At 33.9% G+C, this 26,650-nt stretch overlaps 1 protein-coding gene across 3 annotated transcripts; it reads right to left on the bottom strand.

Annotated features, from left to right (window-relative positions):
• Window positions 1-631: 631 nt before the first annotated feature.
• On the bottom strand, window positions 632-16,186 carry LOC122028881 (probable homogentisate phytyltransferase 1, chloroplastic). Of its 3 annotated transcripts, none has more exons than XM_042587827.1 (13): window positions 16,002-16,186; window positions 10,541-10,797; window positions 10,318-10,401; window positions 10,171-10,245; window positions 9,961-10,044; window positions 9,005-9,094; window positions 5,928-6,029; window positions 5,674-5,769; window positions 2,238-2,309; window positions 2,057-2,152; window positions 1,364-1,468; window positions 1,145-1,265; window positions 632-1,062 (listed from the first exon to the last, which is right to left on the bottom strand). In XM_042587827.1, exons 1-12 carry the CDS (start codon window positions 16,072-16,074, stop codon window positions 1,224-1,226), a joined length of 1,176 nt encoding a protein of 391 aa, XP_042443761.1. In that variant the 5' UTR covers window positions 16,075-16,186; the 3' UTR covers window positions 632-1,062; window positions 1,145-1,223. The 3 variants fall into 3 exon arrangements, with proteins under 3 accessions (XP_042443761.1, XP_042443762.1, XP_042443763.1); XM_042587828.1 differs by having other exon boundaries at window positions 15,953-16,086; XM_042587829.1 differs by lacking the exon at window positions 16,002-16,186 and having other exon boundaries at window positions 10,521-10,662.
• Between the last annotated feature and the right edge of the window lie 10,464 nt (window positions 16,187-26,650).

Here is a 26,650-nt window from a genome sequence, read left to right as displayed (position 1 = left end):
CAAATGCCACCAAGTTGGTGCATTGAAGTCCAATAGAAATGATGAGCTTGGTGCATGTGAAGGATGTGAAGAGAGGATGACAACTTGAAGGGTTGAGGACAAGAATTGGTGGCGAGTGTGATCCTCTTACAAGATTCTGAGAGAGTGAAAGAGCTATCTGAGGCTTCAGTTGATTTTCTAAGAGCAGGTCCTAGGCGAAAGGCATAAATGACCTCTAACGTCTAAGGACCAAATTTTCTTGGATTTTTTTTTTTCAAATTTGAGATCAGTAAAATTTTGATCTTGACTCAATTATGATGGTTTTTTTTTTCTAAAGAACAGCAAAGTTTCACAAAATCAATGTGGTGCACATCGGCACTCATGGAATACGAGACGCATTGCGCTTCATCAGTGCACTGCTTAGCTGCATTGTCGTGCATTTCAAATTCTTGTCATGTGAAACATACTTCATCCACCAAGGTTGCAGTGTACTTCATCAAGTTGATCTAGACCATTACTCTGATCCATGGACATACATGATCAACAATTTTCTCCGACAGCTTGTGCAGATGTATAAGTTTATGATTTTACGCTGCAATATATACCTCATACACTATAATTTATGACTATGCATGATACGTATATACGAAACTGAATAGAATTGTGTTTTTATTGGATTTTCATGTGGATTAGTAGTTGGGTTGAGATTGTTCCGCTACCAACTAAGACAGTCCAAACAATAATGAGCTAGTGCACTAAAACGATGCCACGACAATAAAGATAACCCTTCCCATGAGGCAGAATAGTCCTAAAATTTAATGGAGGTCGCCACAAAGTTTCATCTGATCCTTTGTGTCTGCCACCTTTCGTCCAGCTAAATAATAAGAGTGCACTTTTTTTTATTCTTTTTGATAGCAGTATGATGTACACTTTTTTTTTTATTCTTTTTTATCAAATTGCTAGCAACTAAGATCCTTCTCATTTATATATTCTACGCAAAATAACTTAGATAAAATTCTGAAATTAGATTTACTTTCATGGATGACCGTGCAAGCCTATTCCTCCGGATAGTCTCTGAAATACCTACAATTTAGTTGACAAAGTTTATGAAATCGCAACAATTAAATGTGCATCGGAGTAAGAATTGATGAGCCTAAGCTCTTACTAGTTGAGCTTCATATGTAGATAATCCATCTTGAAGATTGGAGTAGCTTCCTTCTACACTTTCAACTTGTTTTCAGGAATCATCTCACTAGTGGAATGAGCAAGTATTCTGCATAGAAGAGCTGCAAACAGCAAAAGCAAATTCGACGATTAACTTCTGTGTGATCCACAATCAAGGATTTACTTATTCATGAAATAATTCAAACAGATGATAATTTACCTTCCAAATAAACATGTAGAAAGATGTTATTGCAGCTTTACTCGTGAGATCGAGAGAACTAGCACGACTCCACAGAATTAAAGCAAGGACTGCATGACCCAAAATCTGCAAAGCCAATAGGATTTTATCATCTTGTGGTTTGAACAAGAAGAAAAGGGGGGAAAACAGAGGAGAACCCTTTCAATTGTTGTTTGTCATAGTATTGATCCTCTTTCACACGTTTGCATCTGAAGAATTGCAAACAATGTACTACTTTCCAACTAAATAGCAAGAACTATACTGAACATGCAAGGCTGCAATGTTTTTAGTGTGAAGGTAAGTGCTATTTCAGAACATTTGCATAACGGTTTGACAATCAAATAATGTAACGAAGATTGCGTTCCAACTTATTCCTAAAAACAGTACCTAATTCTTGTTTAATCATTACAGCAAAATTAGTAAAACCCATTGTATGTTTAAAATCTATATTGGAAGGGGAATGTGAAGATCTGATTCAAAAATTTTGATATAATTTGAAATCATTTAAGGTTACAACATTCTTGCATTATATAACATCTGAAACCTGAGCAATAATAAGAAAAGGGTGATATGGCCGTCATATAAAAGGAGGGGCATGCTCAGTATATATCTTATTATATCTGTTTGGTTTATAAGTTAAACAACAAATAAAAGAAGATTAAATCGGCCACCTACAGTAATGATCTTGCTCCATAGACAGGAAGAGGTGGCCCCAATCATTATGGCAACACTGTATGCCACTTGAAGGAGGTAGACGCATATCCAGAATACCTGCTCATGGACAATATGATTAGGATGATGAACAATATATTATCCAAGACAATAGGGATGATTTACAAAATCCTTGTGAGGATACCCGTTGTTGACCCAAACGAACAGTGTAAGATCGAATGCCAAAAATACGATCTCCTTCAAGATCAGGAATATCCTACATGAGATCAACATTACACACAAGAAATGGATCATTTCAATGGTATAACAAGGAAACCGATATAGGGCGTTAACTATGAATTTTGTAAGCAAATTTATGTTGGCCATAGGTAGAAACTAAAAGCACTGTCCAGCATGTTCATTGACATTTTCATTTAGGGTGTGATTTCTACAGGAAGGGGAAAGGCTAGAGAAAGAATTGCGATAGGAAAAAACCTGCAAGCAGATATGGAATACTTTTTCCTAATCTGTAATTCCTTGAAAAGGACAGGAGCAAAGGAAGTTTAAATTTATAATATTGTGTTCAAATATAAAAATATGCTTAAATATGAAAAATTCATTAAAAAAAAAAAGGAAATCACTGTAGTTCCAACTTCCAACAGTGTTGTTTTTCTCCAATCAGGGTAGAAATAATACATGATGCTTCCTTCCCTCCCTCTATTTCGTTGGGCAATGAAACTCTTGCCTTGGCATCTTTACTTTCATATTTCCTTTCTTGGTAGGAAACATAACCTAAGGAAGTCTGAAATCCTGCATATATTTAAATTCCTACCCTAAGCAATACAAGTGACCCTATCAAAAGATCACGTAGAATTAGCAATCAAACTTCATCACCCACCTTTACCATTTAATCTTAGCCATTTGCTTCTAGTGGAGAGCATTTTCCAAGTTAATATAATCAAACTCCACCATATATTGTTGTTTAGCATTCATCTTAGTTTAAAAAAGTGTTTGTCTAGGTGGTTTCGTTAAAGGACCATTTCTCTTAGTTGCTAGGTAGTCCTAATGGGCAGACTTTTTAAAAGTGGCTCAGACAAACCGCTTGGTGGCTTAGGGTCACAACATATTTAAGGCAAAATAATAATTTTTATGCGTTGTTGGATTATTTAATATTAGAAATCAATCTTATTTCTTCCAATTAGACCACCTGATACCCTTGCTCGCCTAAGCCTCCCTCCCCATCCGACTTATATCTCCCCTTTCTCACTCGATGTCAGCCTTCCTAAGCATGTTCTTCCTCTTCTCTTGACTTTTTATTCATTAATTTTTTCAGCATTTAAATACATTTAGAATATCTTTTTAAGATTTAGTTGCAATGTAAAATATAAAATATTTAGTTGTTGTTATATGTTTAGTGCTTACTTATCATTATCAGTTGTTTATTTGAAATTGTAAACCCTTTTTGATTAACTATATATATATTATGCATCCTTAATTTAATATGTTTCTCTTTTCTCTCTTTTTTTTTTATATTTATTTTAATGTTGACGACCTAGACGCTACATTGTGTGTCAACCACTTATTGGCTAAAGCTGCCTTTTAATACCTTGGCATTCGTAGATGCTATCCTAGTTTGATTGGTATCCAAAAAGTGTTGATCTTTCTTGACTTGCAAGGACTCTCTACATATATAGCACTTTTGCTTAGCATCCCAAGCTTTGATTTTAAATCTTCAATTCCAAAATTTCAGGTCTAGAAATGCTATGAAGAGGGGGGAGTGAAATGTGATGGCCAGCAACCCTTTCCCACTTTAGAAAACACCCAATGATTTAGCCATATATTCTTAAATAAAAAATTCTAGCTCTTGCAATCTGATCACCAAATTACAAACAGTACCTAAGCAAAAGATTGTGTACAGAACTTACATTGTGTGATGACGATCTGTACTCAAGTTTAAGCTAACAAGTCAGTTCATGTTTGAGACATGGTCCAATGGAATCCAGTTCACCCATATAGGGAACTGTCAAGAGTATTAAGGAAAAACTGGTGACCTTTCCTAGGAAGCATTTGAGAAAACAGTTTCCCTAATGTCAATAGTGTTTGGTTATGCTTTCTCAGATCTTGCAAAATAATCTCATAGGTTTCAGATGAAACAAATTTGATGCACATTTGGCTAGAAATAATGAGAAATTGAAGTGTTTAAGTGCTGTTATAGAAAGTTACTTTAGAGGACATAATTTTGAGGGTGACTGATGTGTATTGGCCATGTTGCTCCTTAACAATATGAGAGGCTAAGGTTTGGGATACAAATATAGACTAATATCTGTTTAAGACCTTTTTCCTTCATGAAAAAGGCCTTTAGGTGATAGTCGAGGAGAATGAAGAGAAGAAGATATAAATATGAAAATTGTAGACAAACTAAAGCCTCAAGTTTATGTTGGTAGGGGCATATAAGCGTTCTCTTCCTAGCTCATGTCTCGTTAATCTTTAGGCAATGTGGAACTAAACAAGATTTCACATGGTAGAAAGTGGAGTTAAATAGGAAGAGTGAGACAAAAGCTCAAGTAGGAAAGTAACTGATAAAACTTATACAAACTTAAAACTAACTGATAAAACTTATACAAAACTTAAAACTAGACTTGCTTGAACTTTGAGATCTTACAAAATTGCCTCTTAAATATGGACAAAGATACTCCAAGGACAAGTACAGGAATGAATCATTGGATCAATACTTTTTGGGAAATTTTCAAATTAGCCAATGGAATTCAATCCTATTATCATTCCTATGCTGATTTTTTGGGAAAAAAAATTAGAAATTGAACTATATACTTCAAAGGCTAAGTTGAGGTCGTGCATTAGGATCAAGTGATAATGGGACTAATTTCTAGTGTCATTATATGGATCCCATAATTCTATATGATATGGATCCTATAATTCTATATGATAACAATTGCCTTTTGTTTCATTTACTATCATCTATATTGTAGAATTCCAAAGGGTCAAGATTCTTTTTCCTGTTGAAAATGGCTCAAGATCATAGTTATAAGTTATATATCTTGAGTGATTTTCCGGAGATAAAATTAGCCAATCTTTTCTAGTCTATGATTGATTGTTTTAAGATCCTACAAATTGTAGTCATTTAGAAAATATATATGTTTTTTAGAATGCATTCCATGTTACAGAAACAATCAAAATTTTGATCACCAACAATCTCAGAAGTCAAAACCATTGAGAAGATAAAACAATAGTATTAGTTAATTCTACCTGCATGATGATTATGAAATATATTATATAAATTTTATGAGAAAAGGAAATGGGTAACTGAAACAAAAACATTATCACAACAAAAAAGCCAATTCTTTAACGAACATCAATGTTAATGTTTTATTTTAGTTGCTAACAAACTAGTTCATTTTTTCTTTCACCAAGAATTCTCTTTTTACTTAAATAATTCAAGAATATACAAAGTTGTTTCCATGATTATCGCAAATTTAGATAATTTGTACACAATCTTCTACTCTCGGCATTTTAAAAGTTATTAATGCATTGAGTGAACATATATGTTCAATCATAATGGTTTTAATAAAAAAAAAGCATGAATGAGCTGATATTCAACTTTGGAAGCCAAGGGGAAAAAATACCTTGAACAATGCAATAACAACAGAGAAGAAGGTCATAAATGCAGTTGCAAATATTAATGGCCTGGACAGAATAGCTGATCTTCTGAAAACAAATGTCTGAAACATTTATAAATATAGTTAAACATTGGAAGGATAAGTTATGACAATGAAAGCAAATTCTCTAAGTTAAAAGAAACATGTCAAACAAGTGAAGATTATACCGATGCCAAAGTTTATGAAAAAATGCTAAAAGAAAATACTCAACGGTGTTTTACCTGCATGTGCAAGAAAAATGCTACTTGGACAATCACAGCACGAACAGCTAGAATGCATAGTGCTGCAACCACAGCAAATCTCTTCCATCTTAGAAGTGGCAACTGTAATAGATAGAGTGTCATTGTAGTTTGATCCCATATAGACAATTGTGAGCTACTAAATATAATTTAAAAAATTATATGACTGAGCTACTATTACCTTGAGCATAAGAATTTTGAGCAAATAGTTGAGCCGCACAGGTTAAAGAGTTAGTTTGCACATTTATACAAGTCTTCGACAATTGATATTGGAACGAGCTAACCCTAGGTATGATGAGGTGTTGAGAGGACCCTTGTTTATTCCAATGTGATGAGTTATGGGCCAATGAAGGGTTTTTGTAAGCTTCGATATATGAGTTACTATAACTTAGGTTTAAACAATCAGCAGTTGGACCTATGTTCTCCTATCAGGGTGGTAGTGTCCATGGTTGAAAATTTCGTTCCATGCGGGCGGAATGGACGAAACCTACCGTTCCGCACGCGCACCGAAACTGACACCAGTCTAGTGACAATTTCGTCATGATGTCATCACATGCACGCAACAGAGGAATCACATGCTCTCATCGTCGCATGACAATCACGCGAGCTCGTTGTCGCGCCTTGTCGTCGCACAATCGCGCACGCTCATCGTCGCACGACAATCACACGCGCTCATCGTCACGCAACAGAAGGCATGTCGCAATTCCATCACGACCAGCGCCACCAAAGGAGTTGCGGGACGCCTCCAGCGGCGCCAGAAGAGTCGCGGGACTCCTCTGGTGGCGCCGGAGGCGTCCCCCGTGACTCTCCGACACCGCCGGAGGCGCGTGCCGCGAAGATCATGAATTTAGGGGTTTTACTATTAAAAATTAAATATTTTGATTTAATTAATTCAAACATTTCCTAACTTAAGTGTGATATTTCAAAGAAGTTTTTATAAAACTTAATTAAATTATCCCAATAAAATATAAATATATTTTTAAAAAATAATAAATCTTATTAATTAATATTCTGAAAATTAATTTTACTAATTTTATGTAAAAATTCTATAAAAAATTTAAAAATTCTAATAAACCAGATTAATTTTCTGATATTTTTTAATTATTTTATATTTTTCTGTTTTACTATTTAATTAATATTCTATTTTTTTATCATTTTAAATATATATTATTTAAAATAATAATTAATTTAAATAAATAGTTAATTTATATAATTATTATACATAATTTAGCATTTTTAAATTAATTTATATACTTATTATAGAAAAATATAGAATCAATTTAAAATTTAGAGCCATGAATATTAAATTATTTATCTTTTTTACTTTTAGAATTATTATTTTCTGAACATATAAAACATATATTTTTATCTTATAATGTCTTTACTAATATGTTTAGGAAATATTATATGTCCTTTATTTAAGAAATTTTGATAAAGATATGTTATGATTCCTAATAAAACACTTGCAATCCTGTACACCTCTGATCATTTTAAATTGAGATAGTTGAATTATTATTATTAGAAGATTATTTCAAGTTTAAATAAAAAAAATACCGAAACTATATCGTTCTAGTCTAAGACCGAAATCTCGACACGGGTCGAGATTTTAAACCTCGGTAGTATCTAAAGAATCAAAATAAAATATCAACCATGCTGAATGCTAACATTGACATCTTTAAGAAGTAGTGCCAGATTCAATAGCAAAAAAAGTCTAATTAAAATTTTTTAACTACTATTGAAATCTTCCTTCTGTCGTATGTCTACATGTTCATCTCTTTGTGAACATAAGAATGCAATGAACATGTAACAATTAGCAATAGTACATTAAGGTGCAACATCATAAACAAAAAATGAACAATTTGTCAAAGAACAAAACCTGCTATAGTAACAACGCTAAGATTTACTATTGAATTAAAACATGGTTTAAACTCTTATTTTGTTTTGGACAATATGGCCAAAAGGTACCATTCTAGAAATTTATCAAAACTTAATATTGGCTAGCACTGCTATTTTTTTTTTGTGTGAATCATGTTGCTCATGCTCATGAGTATATATTGTGTCAACCCTCACCACATGATAGCACACATTAAACAAGATAAAAAAGGGCGGCTTGATGCATAAAGCTACACCAATGCAGGGTCCTTGGAAGGATCTATTGTATGCAGTCTTACCATGTATTTTTATTTTTTTTTTTTTTTTTTGACAAGAGGCTATTTCCGCAACTCTATTAATATTATTTGTTTTTTTTAACCGTTTTTTCTAAAATTTTAATTGAATTTACTACCTAATTCCTATAATATTTAAATTTATTTAAATTCATCTTGACATGTGTTGAAGTAAAAAAATGAAACAAACTCATTTTAATTAACTATTTAACTGAGATAGTTTTGATTTTAAAAGTACAAAAAAAAAATTGGAAGAGGATTAAATGACATTGCCATTTGTATGCAATTGATAAAAAGGAAAGGAAAAAAAAAGCCAATTTGATTCATTCTAACAAATTTAGATTGAACCAAATTGACATAAAGCTACAAACTAGCCTATAACCTATGAGTGTTAGTTTGAAACATTTATTTTGTTAGTGGCAATACTTTATAGATATATATGTGTGTGTGTGTGTGTGTGTGTGTGTGTGTGTGTGTGTGTGTGGAAATTTGAATTAGATGTATTGATTAATATACTTTACTGTATACATTGTTATTATATGTAGCAATAAAAATATTTTCTTAAGAATTATTATACCAATTGCCTATGGCCATATATACTTCATATGTGCTATGCCATAGATTGATAGCATACTTGTGCATATGCTTTGTTAAATGTGGTAGACTTCATACTTAACTACTAAAGCATTCTCTTGTGGCAAAAGGCGAATACGCTCGCTCCCAGCGCTACTAAAGCATTCTCTTGGAACCTACATATAGTGGCTCCTCATATTCATATCTCATCGAAAACAATACACAATCACAAATCTATTAAATGATATGGATGAAATTTATAAAGCATCAACAATATCAATTCATAAGAAGAAGCAAGTACATAAAAGAAAACCAACTTACGTTGATTGAATATGCAGTTCCAAGGATAAAGCTGACAAAAAGGGCCCAAAATAATGGCCAGGACCCGACAAACCATGCAACACCAAAGCTCTGAAACAAGATACTAAGCATTAGCAAAATTATTTGTTGCTTTAGTGATCCTGCATGCATTATACAATGCGTTAGTCAGTATAAATCTCCTCGAAATAAAAACAATAGTAGTAGTCATCATCAAGTCATCCTTAGTATTTGATGTCGACTACATGGCTCTTATCTCTTGATTGAGCATGGGATAAATATACATATAATAAAACTCAAACAACATCCAACAATGAATCTGTTGACCCTTGTGAAGTTAGTGAGAAACGGTAACCTAATGAAGAAGAATTAAACTTAAGGCTGCTGCCTATGATCATTTCTTTGTCTCTCAATAATAAAAAAGTTTAACAATAAGGTAGTTTGCCTAATTACTAGTTAGACGGACAACCAGTTTAGGAACTTCACCAAACTATGACATCTAAAAGAGGATGCTAACAAATATGCACCCACTCCAACACATTAATTTTGACAAAGCATAATCATTTAGCTAACCTTTCGTTCTTTTTGATACTCAGATTAAGTGGAACTTCCATCAATTAGTAGAAATTTGGATCCTAACTTGGATTACCATTGAATAATATCCGTTTCTGTAACATCTTTTGGTTTGAATACCATTTTTCCATACACAAAGCAAGAGCTAACAGTTAAAAGAGACAAAGAAAATCAAGTTCAACTCCATCCACTAAAAGGTGTAACTCTGTCCTCCAATATAGAAAGACTCAACAACACTTTAAATCAGCAAGATGAAACGCAAGGATTCTAGAAAGATTATTGCAATTTAACTGGCATTTAAAATCACTTTCTAGGATTCTTGCCATATCTGTTTAAATATAGAAATGGATAGAAAGCACTTAGGCATATGAAGAACGTCAAATTACCAAGGCAGCAAAACTCAAAATAATTGTGATTCCAGTTCTTGGTGAATACTCCCCAGAAGCTAAAGGGAGACTTGGCTTATTAACCTGAATAAAAACATAATACAGAAATTTGTCATTCCAGCTGTGTGACCTCTTAATTAAAGGGAGCATCATGTTCTAACCCTCCATATATAAGCTATAAAGGAAGTTGTTCAGGAGAATTAATGTAACCTTGTCTATTTCTATGTCAAATACTTGATTTAGTCCAACAATGTAGATATTCATGAAAAGTGCAGCAACAACAGCCTGCAAGAATTGTAATTGGAAGAAAAAGTCTATCACAGTGAATTCTAGCTAAACGTTTGCTTTAGCCTTTACCTCCAACAATCCAGTTAAAAACAAAGGAGAAAGATCAGATAAGCTCTCAACAGATAATAAGGAGACTGAAACTATGCTCATTGCCTGTGAAAGCAAAAAATCATTTGTCAAGTATGCACATTAAAAGCCAAACAGACTACTAACTGAAAGAATTAAAAGCGATATATTTGTAAAACTCCTAAAGAGTTTGTATAGTAGATCACCTCAAGGATTGTCACTTAACTGTTCCTATAACTGTGTGAGGACGTGAAAATCTGTAGAAAGCATCTATTGCACTCAGTGCTAATTTCAACCTATTATGAGCTTCAGGCTGGGATCCTAATGGATGCCCTGATGTAGCATTAGCATGAATTAAATCATTAGTTCTCTTGGATGCAAAGTTTCTTCTATTGTGGTTGAGCTGATGGTTGGAGGAATCCCATGTAAATCCTTGAACACTACATCTTACTGGACTTTGGTATGCTTTGAGAACAAAAAAACCTGATAGGAAAATTAACGCCTATGTCAGATTGACTAAAAAAAAAATAAGAACTGACAAAAAATAAATTCCCTTAAGGATCCACAGGAGCTAAGAAAAACACCAGCACAATCATCATTGTAAAATAGTGTGACGTGGATTGTGCTGCAAATTAGTTTCCATAAATTTTTCAAATCCTGAATTCATTTAAAAAAATATAAAAAGTCCTACATTAGTTGGAACAATTTTTACATCCTGAAATATATGAAATAACATTATCATATCATAATATGTTTAATGGAGAGCGTTGATTATTGTTTATGACAAAAAATTGTTCATAATTCACATTATTGAAAGTTTGAAACCATAAAAATAGTGTTTATTTTATTTCACTTATGTTCTTGGTATAAACTTTGGGTCTTGGTGGCATCAGCGCAACCAAAGAAAGGAAGAGGAAAACAATGAAATATCACATTACGATAGGAGAAAAATGATTTCAATGTGGCAATATTTCTTCTTCTTGGATCTGTTGACTTCACCCACAATGTTAAACTCCGAGTCTCAATGCATTAAGACTTGTTCTTCCTCTCAGCCATCATTAAATATTGATTCAACTCTCAACATCCATTTTCAGTCTCCACAATATGAGATTTCTTTTAGATTAGATCTAACTCTCCCAGACCTCTCCATTTCTATAATGCAACAACATTCCTATATAGTAAGTTAGATTGAATTAAGAATTGTGTTTAGTTTTGATGGGCTGGGTTTAGATTCTAATGAAGCATATTTGATTTTTGATATGTCATCATGATACCATCAAAATTTGATTATATAGGATATGTATTTTTTTCATCTGAATGTGTTATACAGTTTTTAACAACTATCTATGATCTCTAATTTGTTTTGAATCTTTTAAAATGTTGGACACCGTAATTCCACAATTAGGGTTGTAAAAAGATTGAGCAAAGTTAATTTAGGCTCAATGTTAATCAAAGTTTTATATTCAAGCTACTTTATAAAAGTTAAATCAACAATTGAACATTCATGGTTTAAAATCTTCAGTCCAAATCGGAACAATAAGGTTTCAGTACCGTATTGTGCCATGTCGTAATGGTTTCGTCATTTTTTAAAATATAAAACATATTAACTAAAAATAACAACTTTAATCTAAATATTTTAAAAATAAAAACTAAAATATCTATTTAATATATATATATATATATATATATATATATAGTTTTATTAGGTTTTAATTAAGTCTATTTAAATTATCTGAAATTGTTTAAAATTATTATCCTAAAATTATTTAATTAACCTAAGTTAGACTTGTTTCCTATTCAATTGTTGTAGTTCCACACGGGGTGACATGATGCTTCAGCGGAGCTCACAAGATGCCTTCGCGGCCACCATGGAGCTCGCACGACGCCTCCATGACCACGCAAGGCCTCAAGGCGTGTCAGCATCGGAGGCGTGCCGGTTTCAGTCGACGGCGGAACAAAATATTTCTCTTATACCGGACGAAACAACATGAGATTTTAAATTGTGGTTCAAGTTATTATCAAACACAACTAGAGGCTAGATTATGCTTATAAGTTAGCTAAAAATAATTCAATCAACAAAATAGTATTGTATTCTTACCTATTCAGTAAACATGCTATAAATTATTAAAACCTTGAAGTTAGATTATATTGTATATGACTTTGAATAGCACTGATGCACCATTTCTCATGCCAAACTGAGTTATTTATGTTTTGGTGATAATTCATAGAAATTTGAGAGTACATTTTATTGTAGATAAAATATATAATTAATTGAATATTTAATAGTGCATGTGCACTAGATACATGTAAGTTACATCTAGAACTTCAAGTGGACATTCTATGTTGTGCCAAATACATAGATAAGTTTACAAACAAGAAGATAATTGAATTACTTCAAGAACATTGTTTGTGAATAGACAAATAACAAGCTTGTACAAAAGTCCACAAGCGCATATTCATTCATCAATAGTGTTTTAAAAAGTGTAAAACCATGAGTCAATTACAATGATAAATTAAAATCAAATGCACTACAATACATTTTGAATTATACAAAATCTATGATATAAAAATATTTAGAAAATATACACAAGTAGCAAAGACATACATTATATATGTATTTTTATGTGCATCTAATTTAAGCCAAATTAGATACTACTCAAAAGATTTGGACATTATTAGAGATAGTCTTACATACACTTCGATGGAAGATGTAACCAACCCAAAATAGTTGGGACTCATGGTTTGTTATTGCCCTATTTTTTGGGGCATATGCATTAAGTATCTGATATCTATGGGTCTACCATATGTATACATTTTTTATACATTTGCAGAGTAAATGAGCTCAAATTAGTTTGTTCATAACTTGAAGATGGACCCCAAGCGATCCTTGAACCACATAGTGAGTTTGCCAAGAAATGGTTGGTTTATATAAAGACCCTCTCTGTAGCTTTGCTAGGTTATTTATCACCTTTAGAGATACAATTAAAGTAAGAAACATAGTTTAACTATTGTTATTGTCTATATGATTAGCTCTTTCACTTGGCTTTGTAAATAGGAGTGATCCTTTATTGATTTGAATTGCAGAGATAGGTAAAATCATTTACATGAGTTGAAATTGTGTACAATACTTAAAACAAAGGTTGTGTATTGCCTAAAAAAGTATTAGTACTTCAATCTTGCTAACAATGAAGCAACAGATAATTTCGCTCACCCAAAGCGCCCCTCATCATCAGCCCCAAAGTGAGATGAAGGGAGGTAAATCACATACCGAGCGATCTCCTAAGTGGGAGGGCATTTAATCCAAAGGGGAATGAACCCCGCGGGAATCGACTCTTGCCCAATCAAGCAACTCTATCACTCGTTACACCATGGGGGTTTTCAATCTCGCTAACAAGTTGACACTGAAAAGTAATGGTAGTATGGTGGCAGTGCATAGGCCATCAAACTATGTCAAAATGATTTCATTGGCAATATAGTCACTTCCTAAATTAGTAAAAAAAAGATCATGCTTTTTATGACCAATAGATTGAAGCTTTACAATTTGCTTGAAAGTAAGATTGGTGCACCTCCAATAAAAAAATTATTTAGTCTATTATGAAATTCTTTGATGCTACCAAAATGAATCCCATTTTCATCACCAAAATACCTTTTATTCGTTCAACACTTGAAAGTGACATTCAGCAAAGCAGAGAGACAAAGCTAGATGTCTTTTCCCCCTCAGAATCATATTTGTGGTAGTAATGTACGAGGATCACCACCTATTCAACGATATGCCTACCTAAAGCCCTGAGTACTAGACCTATAAATCTTTGATTGAGGCATGCAAGTGACTCCACAGGTTCCTTCTCAAATGAAAAAGTCACGAGCGAAGTCAAAGTGCAACAATTCAACTAAGAATATGCATGCCCCAAAACCCTACCTCCTTGAATTGTAGTAGAGCAACACCTCAACTTTCATCTTAGAGTACTATTCACCTATATACCGTCTTATATCTTTAAAAAAAATTATTAAACATTATGAATTGATAAACTTTTGTTTATAATCACACTTGATTCAAATTCAAATTAAATTGGATAAGTTGGAATTTGAATCGAATTAATCGATTTGACTTGGTTTGGATAAGTTAGGGCTGAACCAAATTAAATAATTTAGATTTGATTTGGTTCACGTGGTTTAGGGTTTCCGAGGCTAAATTAGATTATTTGGGTTGGTTCAATTATATTCTTCGTTCACATGGTTTAGGGTTTTCAAGATGTTTATATATTTAAGGAATTTACGGTTAGAGTTTATTCCAAAGTGTTTTCTTTGTGTCGGCTCCCCTCCCTCCCTTTCTTGCAATTTTCACTATTAGTCGTCGCTTCTGTTTTTTAGTGGAAGCAATTGCCTTCTTGGAAGTCGCCACCATTCCAGTAGAATAAGCACTTCGTCTCTATCTATCCTAATCAATCCTTTTGTTTCTAAGGGATAATATAACATAGGAGTTTCAAGAATTGAAAAAATTATTTAGTTTACCTTTTATAGAGGCGCGGTTATAAGGTAAGCCCTTTATCATGGTCTTTGTTTTTTATATTGTGGAGTTGAATCCATGCTTATATTGATTAATAACTTGTGGATCTAGTTGTTCAGAGATCATGAAAATACTTTGGGTGATTGATGAGGATGTGAATTCCTTCAATTAAGGTGGGTCCTTCCTACTTGTGTCTTTTTAATTACCTTGTGCATGATTAATTTTGTTAAAGTGGATTTAATGATAAAGTGTTTAAAAAATAATTCCTTATATGATCTTATTTGTCCTCTTCTTGGTTGATATATATCTTCACATTGCTTGTCCTTATCTAATCTTATTGCTATTCATCCCTCCATGTTGCTTCTTAAAATTTATTTATGACAAATAATTAATTGAAATTTAGATATAAAGAGCATGGAATCAATACTAATCTATAAAAGATTATAAACTACCCTAAGAAACTATTTATAAAAGATTACAAACTACCCTAAGAAACTATGAAAAAATTAGAGATGTAATTATATTTCCAAATAAATAAAGTAATTGATATATTGTTCACACTTAGCTTTGGCTTTGCGCTCTGAATGAGATACGTGTTATTTGTACTAAATTGACAAAACCATAAATGAGTTGTAGAGTGTCAACTATGGTTTGAAATGCCGAGTTGTGCCGTCCGAAATAGGCGGTAGAGGATGCAATTCGTTTTGAATGGATTGCAGGTTGTTCATCTATTAATGATTTTAAGTGCAGATAGTGTGACCTTGACTATTATTAGACTTTTATGAGATGTACCATTTTAGATTATATAATTCTTTCTTATATCTATTTTGTATTTTTGTATTCATTTTTGGAGTTTTTGATCTCCAAATTAATTACTGAGATATGTATTCATAGGTATGCATATAGTCAGTTTAATTAGTTTTTATATATATTTTACTCTAACACTATTGCAGTTCACAGCAAGACTAGCTCTCATAAGGAGCGTCACATACCATAACATACCAATACCAATACCATACCATGCCTTTACCAAAATGAAACATGGAAAAAGAGAAAGAGAAAGTTTTTCCCAAAGCAGCCTTGAGTTCACGAGAAATCAAGCAGGAAAGTAATCAAGAAACTTCCAGTTACCCCATTCCTACAGTGACTCCAATGAATCAAAGGCCTCCTGCGGGCGTACCTGGTCGGTGAGCAGGAAGAGAGAGGCGAGCAAGAGGAGGGGAAGAGAAGAACGGAAGAAGAGGCAAATCCATGGCGATTCACTTCCCAAGATACGCCTGTCACCAATAAATGGCGCATCGAGTCTCCATGCCCAACTTAAGCAAAATGCAAAGTTTTCTTTCGTGGAAAAACAAAGTAATGCCTTGTCTTTTTTGTTTACTATCCTGCGAAATATTTTATTTATTTATTACTATTCGCTCGTGCTCCAATATGCACCATCAAAATATAAGCGGAGGAGACATCGTTATCTAGATGACTTGAGGAATTTGTTCTTATACAAATTCCTCAAGGATGTGAAATGTGTCCAGGAAAAAATAAACAAAATTGTCAACAATTTACCAAATCTGATTGACATCATTATCTGATTTATACAAAATTGTCAACAATTTGTATAAATCTAAAAATAATAAGAATAGCTATATAATAATTTTGATAGAATTGACCTATAATTATTTTTATTTAAATTTCAATATATAAAGGATTACACAATTAAAATGTAAAATTACTACATTATCATTTTATATTTAAATTTAAATTTAAATATATAAATACACTTCTTTACTTTTAAATTGACCATAAAATTTAAAAATTGTCATATACCACTTTCAACTTATATAATAGCCTCGATTAAAATTTAATTATTGATAATTAAAATTATTATATAAATATATTTTTCTCCAAAATTACAAAATTTATGTAGTAATTTTAATATGGCATAGTAATTAATTGTGTCCAAGCTAAAAAAAAGTCCCTAAATTTTATATCGATTAATATTACTGCAGAAAAATTTAGATGGGAAGTGCTTATGCTGGGAGTAGAAAATGAGTACGTATTTATGTTTTTCTCATGTGTTTTATAAACAATTACTGTATAGCAAATAATAAATTGAGTATTTGATATATAACAAAAACTATTATATAACAATCAATAAAATGAACTTAATTTTCTATACTTTCTCAATAATTCTGGTGTCAAATGAATATCATCTGCCATGCAGCACCACCTGATAAAAATTGTTTGTGTTGGATGAGGTATTTATCCCTTGATAAATGAACTTCGAGTTAGATTGATCAAGATTTAGACGGTAAATGAGTGTAGCCGAGTATTGTTATCAATCCGTGAATGTACAGTTATCATCAATTAATAAAAAGATATCGATTATATGAGAATTGGAAAATTAAGTATTGATGAAATTAATGAAACAGATTATCTAAAAAATTAAAGTTGTAAAAGTTCACAAGAGAGATAAAATTGAGAGAAGGTCTAGAGCAATCAAGAGGTCAAGAGAAAACAAATGATTAAGGGAGAAATCTAGTTTAAGAAAATAGTCATAGGATTTCAATTTCACCATGATGATTATTGATATTATAAATATTATTTACTTTTCTATTTCTATATTGTTCGCATATAGGCGGACCTATCCAAGAATACCGATATAGACTTTTGGAATTATATTAGTGTGTCTACTTAAACACAACGCCTACTTTTAAGGCAATATTTCTATTTCGATCACTTTCTCATAGAGGCCCCTATCATGTGAACACCACGGTCCCTAGTTTTCCTCCTTTACTTAATGACACCGAATCGAGATAAACTCATTACTCTCTGTGATAACCAATAGTACTTCCCATTGGAACACCATCCCCTTTGGCAACCGACTTACTTTTCAAGAGACACTTGTAGTTTGACCACTTTCCAAAAGGGGGCTCCCATCACAAAGCCCCACAGTCTCCTAGGTTATCTCTCCTTTACTTCGTAAGTCGAATCTCCAAGTCTTGACATTTATAGGTCAGAAATTTGGGTTCACCTTTCAATCCTTCCCCTTATCTTGTGAGATTACAAAGGTATGGGTTAGTGTCACCATCGTATAAGCACAATAAAGTCAGACTATGGAATCAACCTGTCATTCAATATAGAAAGATAAACAAATACTTAAATTGAAATTAGATATCAACAACTACAACTGACTAGCTACTTCCTAATTCTAGAATCCAGAAAACTACTCCATGAAGATGGAGTTACAATCCAAAGATACTGAATCTAAGCAATTATAACTCAAAAATAAAAGTAGAGAGAGGAGAAAACTTAGTGGGGTGGATGTCGGTCTTTGGAAGGGACTCTAAGTTTCAATCGGTGAATGGATCATCGCGGTGATTGGTGGAACTGCTGCTCTAGGGTATCCTTAAAAGGAAAAGCCCTGTTAGGACCTTGACGTCCGCTAAACGGGGGGTGAATATCGTCTCAATCAAAACGTCATTTCCTACAATGGTTAGTATGCACAGCGGAATACAAAACAAATACTAACAATAGAAAGTAAACCTAACACGTTGATTTAACATGGTTCGGAGATAAAACTCCTACTCCACAACTGTCCGTAAGGTGGATGATCCCGATTCGTCAGTGGATGATTCCCCAGAGAACTTCCGGCTAGCTCGCGTAGCTCCTTGTGGGTGGAGAAACCTCTCCACAACCTCGTACAAGCACGCTAGATCACTTGGACACTTGGAGACTCTAATTAAGGTTAACCACCACTAATTTCGTCAACTTTGGCCAAGCACCCCGAGATCTATTAAATAGAGCTTGGGAGAAAAACACCTACTGTTTTCCCCGCCACCAATCGACTGGTATAACCACCAGTCGACTGGTCCTAAGTGAAATTTGACCGTTACAAGCCAACGATCGGCTATCAGTCGACTGATAAAAACACTAGTCGACTGCTACAGTGCTACTACAATCCCACTACAGTACTGCTACAGTAACACTACAGTAAAACTCTAATCCTAGGATTTAACCCCTGAGTATATTCACTCAGCACTCGTCCTCGGCCGACCAACCTAGACCTAGCCTTCTAACCTCCTCCATCATCCTTGCATCCCTCAAATGTCTCCCCATCCTTCACAACTTTCCTTCTGGAGCTTCCATTGGCATTGTCATTGTTGTCGAGTCTTCCTTTGCCAAGAGGTCACGCCTCCGGGACTTCATCCATTGCCAAGTCACACTTGGACTTACGTTGCCAAGACTACATGCTTGGACTTACACCGTCAAGACTCATCTTTGGACTTTCCTTCTTTGCCAAGATCACACTTGGACTTTCCTTATTGTACCTGTATCCTACACACTCACAATGCATATCAAATACAATAATAAACTTAACTAAACCTTTACCTAAACATCAAAACCTAGGGTCCCCAGATTGCTCCAACAATTTCTCCCTTTTTGATGTTTAACAATCTGTTTAAGTTAGTGAAATAATATAACAATACATATGTAAATAAATATACAAATCAACTCATGCATAAATCATGGAACCTAATCCTAGGCTCCCCCTTCACCTAAGCTCCCTCGCAAAAGGAAAACTTCTCCCCTTTGCAAATAAATGAGAAACCGCTCTCCCTTCACCTAAACTCCCCCTTGAGTTAGGATTTCTTGCAAAGGTATGTAGGTTTTCCACTTAAACATAAACTTCTTCCCATTTGCCATACATGAAAAAATAGCTCTAATAATATCCCAATTATTGGACTCTTTAACCTCTAATGACCATAAACATCATGTATTAATCTCCCATAAGATTACATATATGTTCACCACTCTTTTGATTATTTTCTAATGCTGAAAAATATTTTTAGACCATATCAGTTGACTGGTATAAGTCCCAGTCCACTACCATCGTCAAAAAGATCTTACAGAGACATTCTTGTTGGCGCTGGGAATTCCGTTTTGTGTAAATCCCATGTACAAAACTTATACAGGCACAGAACCTTTCCTATCAACTCATATGCTCGATCAGACATATGTTTGATCAATCAAGCAAATTCTTGATTGATCAAAATGCACCTTGATCAAAGTACAAGATCGTTGGTCTCTTGTATTGGTATTCAAAATTGATATCCAAAATCGACACGAAGAAAACAAAACCAATTACGCAGCGGAATTAAAGAATTAGTTGTACCTTTCTTCGTAGCTAAAGACCTCTTGATCTTCTGCCATATTCCTCTCCTCTTCTTGGACGTCGTGTGGGCGACAATCTACCGAGACAAAACACCCGAATCTCTTCTTCCTTTCCAAGTCGCCTACCACCAAAGAATGCAAAGCAAAAGAGAGCGCATCCTTCTTCTTCTTTTCCTCCAAACCGCCACCACCTAGATGGTTCTTCTCTTCCTCTTCTACTCCTCCAAGCCCCAGCCACCAAGAGGAGATAGGGTGCCGGCCCTAGAGGGAAGAAAGGGAGGAAGAAAGGGATGGGGTGCCGACCCTAGAGGAAAGAAGGGGAGGGGTTTTGGGCGCCGACCCTAGAGGAAAGAAAAGGAAAGGGTTTTGGTTGTGGAGAAAAACTTATCACTTCTTACTTGATGTTTTTGTGGCACAACCTTCTCTCCTTTTATAACCCTTAGCGCTAGATACAAAAGGAGAAAAATTAACAGATTTTTTAGAATTCTGTTGAGAGAAAAAATCTCCCTTTTAATATTTTTTTATTTTTCCTTTTTTTTCTTTTATTGTGGTCGATCCCTTGCTTGGGCACCAAGCAAGGCTTGGCCGACCCTATGTTTGGGCAACAAGCAAGGCTTGGTCGGCCCCTTGCTTGGGCACCAAGCAAGGATGTGGTCGGCCCTATGCTTGGGCAACAAGCAAGGCTTGGTTGACCCCTTGCTTAGGCACCAAGCAAGGATGTGGCCAACCCCTTTCTTAGGTAGGAAGCAAAACTAAAACGGATGAATGCGAGGCTTTATAGAGGCTACAACAGGGACCGAGAGGAGGAATTAGTTTTGACTTCCTGATGGACTTGAGCTTTATGTATTTGACTCGAACACTCAATTCAAGTTCATCAATAATAACTCATACCAATAAAGGATCATTATTAAACTATCGCACCAATTCCATATTACAATATGAGCTCCTACTTATCATGAGTGTGTTAATCTCTCTGTGTTTAAGATATCGAATGTCTGTTAATTAAATGAGTTACTGACAACTCACTTAATTAACATCTGACTCCAAGAGTAGTACCACTCAACTTTATTATCATGTCGGACTAAGTCCACCTGCAGGGTTTACATGATAATCCTTATGAGCTCCTCAAGGGGACATCATCAACCTAAATAAATATGACACAATTTCCTTTTATAATCAACAACACACCATATAAATGGTACTATCTCCCAACTTATCGGACATATTGATTTAACGAATAAATCTCACCCATTGATAAGTTAAAAAATAAATAATAAGTATATATGTTTGTTATTATATCAAGATTAAGAGTACGCACATCTATAATAATAGAGGTTCTATTCTTTTATACAGTCAGTATAAATCGAATAACCTCAAATGGTCCTGCTCAATACACACATAGTGTACTAGTGTAATTTTATAGTCAAAACAGAATAATACCAAATTACACTACAACCGTTCCAATGGTTTGTCCCTATCTATCTTGGTTGTGAGCTACTATTTATAATTTATAAGAAATTGATAACATGATCTTCTGTGTAGCACCACACACCATGTTATCAACAATATAAATTAAATGGACAACTGCATCGACATATATATAAATATAAAATGCAGACATTTGACCAAAGTGATTCTCATTTCAAAATATTTCAAAACAGATGTTCATACAAAAGCTAGGCTTATAGTATGCATCCCAACAATCTCCCACTTATACTAAAAGACTATGCTGCCATATATGCTGTCATACATCTGATTCCAATCCCCTCAACATGTCCATCAAAAGCTCTCGCCGGAAGGTCCTTAGTGAATGGATATGCCAAGTTATCCACTGATGCAATCTTGACGACAATAACTTCCCCTCTTTTTATGATGTCTCGTATCAGGTGGTATTTGCGCTCAATGTGTTTACTTACCTTATGGGTTCGTAGTTCCTTCGAGTTTGCTACTGCACCACTATTATCATAATAAATTATGATAATTTTGGGCAAACCAGAAATCACATCTAAGTCTATCAAGAAGTTTTTGAGTCATACAACTTCTTTGGCTGCCTCAAAGGCTGCCACATACTCAGTTTCCATGGTAAAGTCCGAAACGTATTTCTGCTTAACACTCCTCCATGTTATGGCTCCACCTCCCAAAGTAAACACATACCCTGAGATTGACTTACTATTGTCCTTATTTGATTGGAAGTCCGAATCCGTGTAACTCACATGGAGCAAATCATCTGCCTGGTAAATCAGCATACAATTCTATGTTAGAATGTATACTAAAAGTCTAGCTTTTTGTATAAACATTTATTTTGAAATGAAAATCACATTGGTCAAATGTCTGCATTTAGTTAAATACAGTTGTCCATTTAATTTATATTGTAGATAACATGGTGTGTGGTGTCACACAGAAGATTATGTTATCAGTTCCTTATAAATTATAAATAGAATCTCACAACCAAGATGGATTGGGGCAAACCATTGGAATGGTTGTAGTGTAATTTGGTACTAATTTATCTTGACTATAAAATTATACTAGTACATATATTATGTGTGTATAGAGCAGGACCATTTGAGGTTGTTCCTTTTATACTGACTACATAAAAGAACAGAACACATGGTCATGGATTATTAGGATTGCTCCAATATTTATTTCTTTAATTTATCAAAGGGTGAGATTTATTCGTTAAATCAATAGGCCCGATAAGTTGGGAAATAATATTATTTATATGATGTGTTGTTGATTATAGAAGGAAACTGTGTCCTATTTATTAGGATGATGATGTCCCCTTGAGGAGCTCATAAGGATTGTCATGTAAACCCTGCAGGTGAACTTAGTTCCGGCATGACAATGAAATTGAGTGATACTACTCTAGGAGCTAGATGTTAATTAAGTGAGTTGTCAATAACTCATTTAATTAATGAACATTTGATATCTTAAACACAGGGAGATTAACACACTCATGATAAGAAGGAGCCCACAATGTAATATGGGATTGGTATGGTAGTTCAATAATAACTCTTTAGTGGTATGAGTTATTATTGATGAACTTAAGTTAGGTGTTCAGGTTGAACATAGGAAGCTCAAGCTCATCAGGAGGCCAAAACTAATTCTTCCTCTCGATCCCTGCTGTAGCCTCTATAAAGTCTCACATTCACCCGTTTTGATTTTCCTTCCTACCCAAGTGAGGGGCCGACCACATCCTTGCTTGGTGCCCAAGCAAGGGGTGGGGCAAGCCTTGCTTGGTGCCCAAGATGTGAGTTGGCCAAGCCATGCTCGATGCCCAAGCATGGGGTTGACCATAATAGAAGAGAAAAGGAAGTTTTTTATTTAAAATAAAATTTTGTTAAAATCTTTCCTTTTATAGCTTTTTATAAAGGATTAAAAGAGAGATTTTAATTTTGTTAAAATCTTTCTTTTTTTTTTGTAGTTATCTACAATGGTTTAAAAGAAAGATTTTAATTTTGTTAAAATCTTTCCTTTTATAACCAATCATTATAGGAATAAAAGGAAAATTTTGTTAAAACAAAGTTTTGTTATAATATTTTCTTTTATAGCTATTTATAATGGTTTAAAAGAGATATTTTAATTTTGTTAAAATCTTTCCTTTTTTGTAACCATTCACAATAGCAAATAAAAGGAAAATTTTATTTAAAACTTTCCTTTTTAGCCGCTAGCAAAGATTATAAAAGAGGAGGAGATGCTCCCTAAAACACAACCTAAGCTCTCTCTCTTTTATTCTCTTGGTGGTCGGACCTTTTCTTCTCTCTTTCTCTCTTTAGGTCGGCGCCCCACTTCTTCCATTTCTTCCCTCTAGGGTCGGTGCTCATCTCACCTTGGTGGTCACGGCTTGAAGGAGAAGAAGAAGAGAAGAAGCACTTGGTGGCCAGTCGCTTGGTGGAGAAGAAGAAGAAGGAGGCCTCTTCTCTTTACATTCTTTGGTGGCCAAAAGTTTGGAAAGGAAGGAGAAGGTTGTTGGGATGTATACTAAAAACCTAGCTTTTTGTATGAACATAAGAATCACATTGGTCAAATATCTGTATTTATGTTAAATGTAGTTATCCATTTAATTTATATTGTAGATAACATGGTGTGTGGTGTCACACAGAAGATTATGTTATCAGTTCCTTATAAATTATAAATAGTAGCTCATAACCAAGATGAATTGGGATAAACCATTAGAATGGTTTTAGTGTAATTTGGTATTAGTTTATCTTGACTATAAAGTTACACTATTACACTATGTGTGTATTAAGTAGGACCATTTGAGGTTGTTTCTTTTTATACTGACTATATAAAAGAACAAAACCACTATTATTATGGATGTGTGTACTCTTAATCCCGATATAATAACAAACACATATACTTAGTATTTATTTCTTTGATTTATCAATGGGTGAGATTTAGCACGTTGAATCAATAGGCCCGATAAGTTTGGAAATAATATTATTTATATGGTGTGTTGTTGATTATAGAAGGAAATTGTGTCCTAGTAATCTAGGTTGATGATGTCCCCTTGAGGAGCTCATAAGGATTGTCATGTAAATCCTGTAGGTGGATTTAGTCTGACATGACAATGAAGTTGAGTGGTACTACTCTTGGAACTAGATATTAATTAAGTGAGTTGTTAGTAACTCATTTAATTAATAGACATTCGATATCTTAAACATAGGGAGATTAATGCACTCATGATAAGAAGGAGCCCATAATGTAATTTGGGGTTGGTGTGGTAGTTCAACAATAACTCTTTAGTGGTATGAGTTATTATTGATGAACTTAAGTTGGGTGTTCAGGGCGAACACAGGAAGGTCAAGCTAATCAAGAGACCAAAACCAATTTCTCCTCTCGGTCACTGTTGTAGCCTCTATAAAGTCTTCGTATCCACCCAAGTTCACTTCTTACTCAAGTAATGGGTCGGCCAAGCCTTGCTTGCAAGGGGTCGGCCAAGCATTATTTGGAGCTCAAGAGGTGGTCGACCCCAAGCGCATCTTGTTGTCCAAGATGTGGCCGACCACACATAAATTAAAAGGGAGTTTTTATTTTTGTTTTAAAACTTTCCTTTTATAGCCATCTACAAGGAATTAAAAGAGAAATTTTATTTTTAAAATCTTTTCTTTTATAGCTATCTATAAAAGGATTTAAAAGAAAGATTTTAATTTTAAAGTTTTCCTTTTTTGTTGACCCTTGGATGGCCGTCCATGAATGGATTAAAAGGAAGTTTTAATTTTGTTTAAAACTTTTCTTTTTAGCATCCACAAGGAATTAAAAGGGAAGATTTTAATCTTTCCTTTTATAGTCATCCACATGGTTTTAAAAGAGAGTTTTAAATTTTAAAATCTTTCCTTAAAAGAGATATTTTAATTTGATAAAACTTTCCCTTTTTGTAACCATGATTTAAAAGAGAAATTTTAATTTTAATCTTTCCTTTTTTTTGTAGATGTCTACATTATTTAAAAGAGAGAGATTAATTTTAAAACTTTCATTTATTGCCATGTACAATAGGAAATTTAGAAAAGTGAGATTTTAATTGTTGTTAAAATTTCTTTTTTTAAAATGAGGCCACAAATAAGGAAGTTTTAATTATATTTAAAACTTTCCTTTTTTTGTCATGACCAAGGATTATAAAAGAAGAGGAGGTGGCGTCTTATGTTGTAACACATATTATTATTCTCCTCTTCTCCTTGCTTGTGGTCGGCCCTCTCCTTCTCTCTTCCCTTAAGGCCGGCAACATCTATATTCCCTTCTTTCTCCTTTTCTTCCTTCTAAGGGCGGAGCTTGAAGAAGAAGAAGGAGAAGACAAGAAGTACCTAGGTAGTCGGTTGCTTAGAGGGGGGAGAAGAAGAGAAGGAGTTTCCTATTTTGGCATCCCTTGGTGGCTCGAGAGTCTTGGAGGAGAAGAAGTGGTTCAGGTGGATTCCATCTTGGTAGATCGTTGCCCACACAACGTCTAAGAGGAGGAGAGGAATACAACATAAGATCAAGAGGTCTTTAACTACAAAGAAAGGTATAACTAATTAATGGTTTCCGCTTTGAATTAATTAGTTAGTTTTCTTTGCATGGATTTTGAAACACTAACACAAGAGGCTAGCGATTTTATGTTTCAATTTCATGCCATCGATTTTGTATTTCGATTTTGCGTTTCGATCTTGTGTTTCTATTGTAGTCTCTGTAGTTAAACCTAGGGTTACTATAAGAAGTTAAATATCCAATTTTTTTTAAAGGTTTTGTCTAAGAAGTGATGGATGATCCCATAACCAAGAAGGCTTAGTGTCTCGCCATGTTTAACCTGGAAGCCAATCTTTGAAATAGATATTTAATCAACTTCTGTAATATGGTTTAACTTAGGAAGATCACTTCAGTTAAACTTGGAGTAAAAATGTTAAGTATCATTTCCAATCCAAGTTTAACTTATGAAGAACAACTTGGATTAATAATGTTAAGTATCGTTTGTAATCCAAGTTTAACTTCAGTAGAGCACATGGGTAGCTAGGTTAAGTTATGTGCTTGTACAAATTTTTGTACCTGGGGAACAGAACGGTGTTCCGAGTAGCTACCAACAATTAGATCAGAGCTAGGTTTTTTTTGTCTCTATATGTTTGGTTTTCAGTTAATTATGCACTTTTCATACATAAGTTTAGGCAGGATAATAGTAGAATGTGCAAATAGATT

Source organism: Zingiber officinale, chromosome 10B (genome assembly GCF_018446385.1).
Source record: "Zingiber officinale cultivar Zhangliang chromosome 10B, Zo_v1.1, whole genome shotgun sequence".
Classification (NCBI taxonomy): domain Eukaryota; kingdom Viridiplantae; phylum Streptophyta; class Magnoliopsida; order Zingiberales; family Zingiberaceae; genus Zingiber; species Zingiber officinale.
The sequence above is the reverse complement of the archived record's forward strand: the minus strand, read 5'-3'. Positions and strand labels throughout refer to the sequence as shown.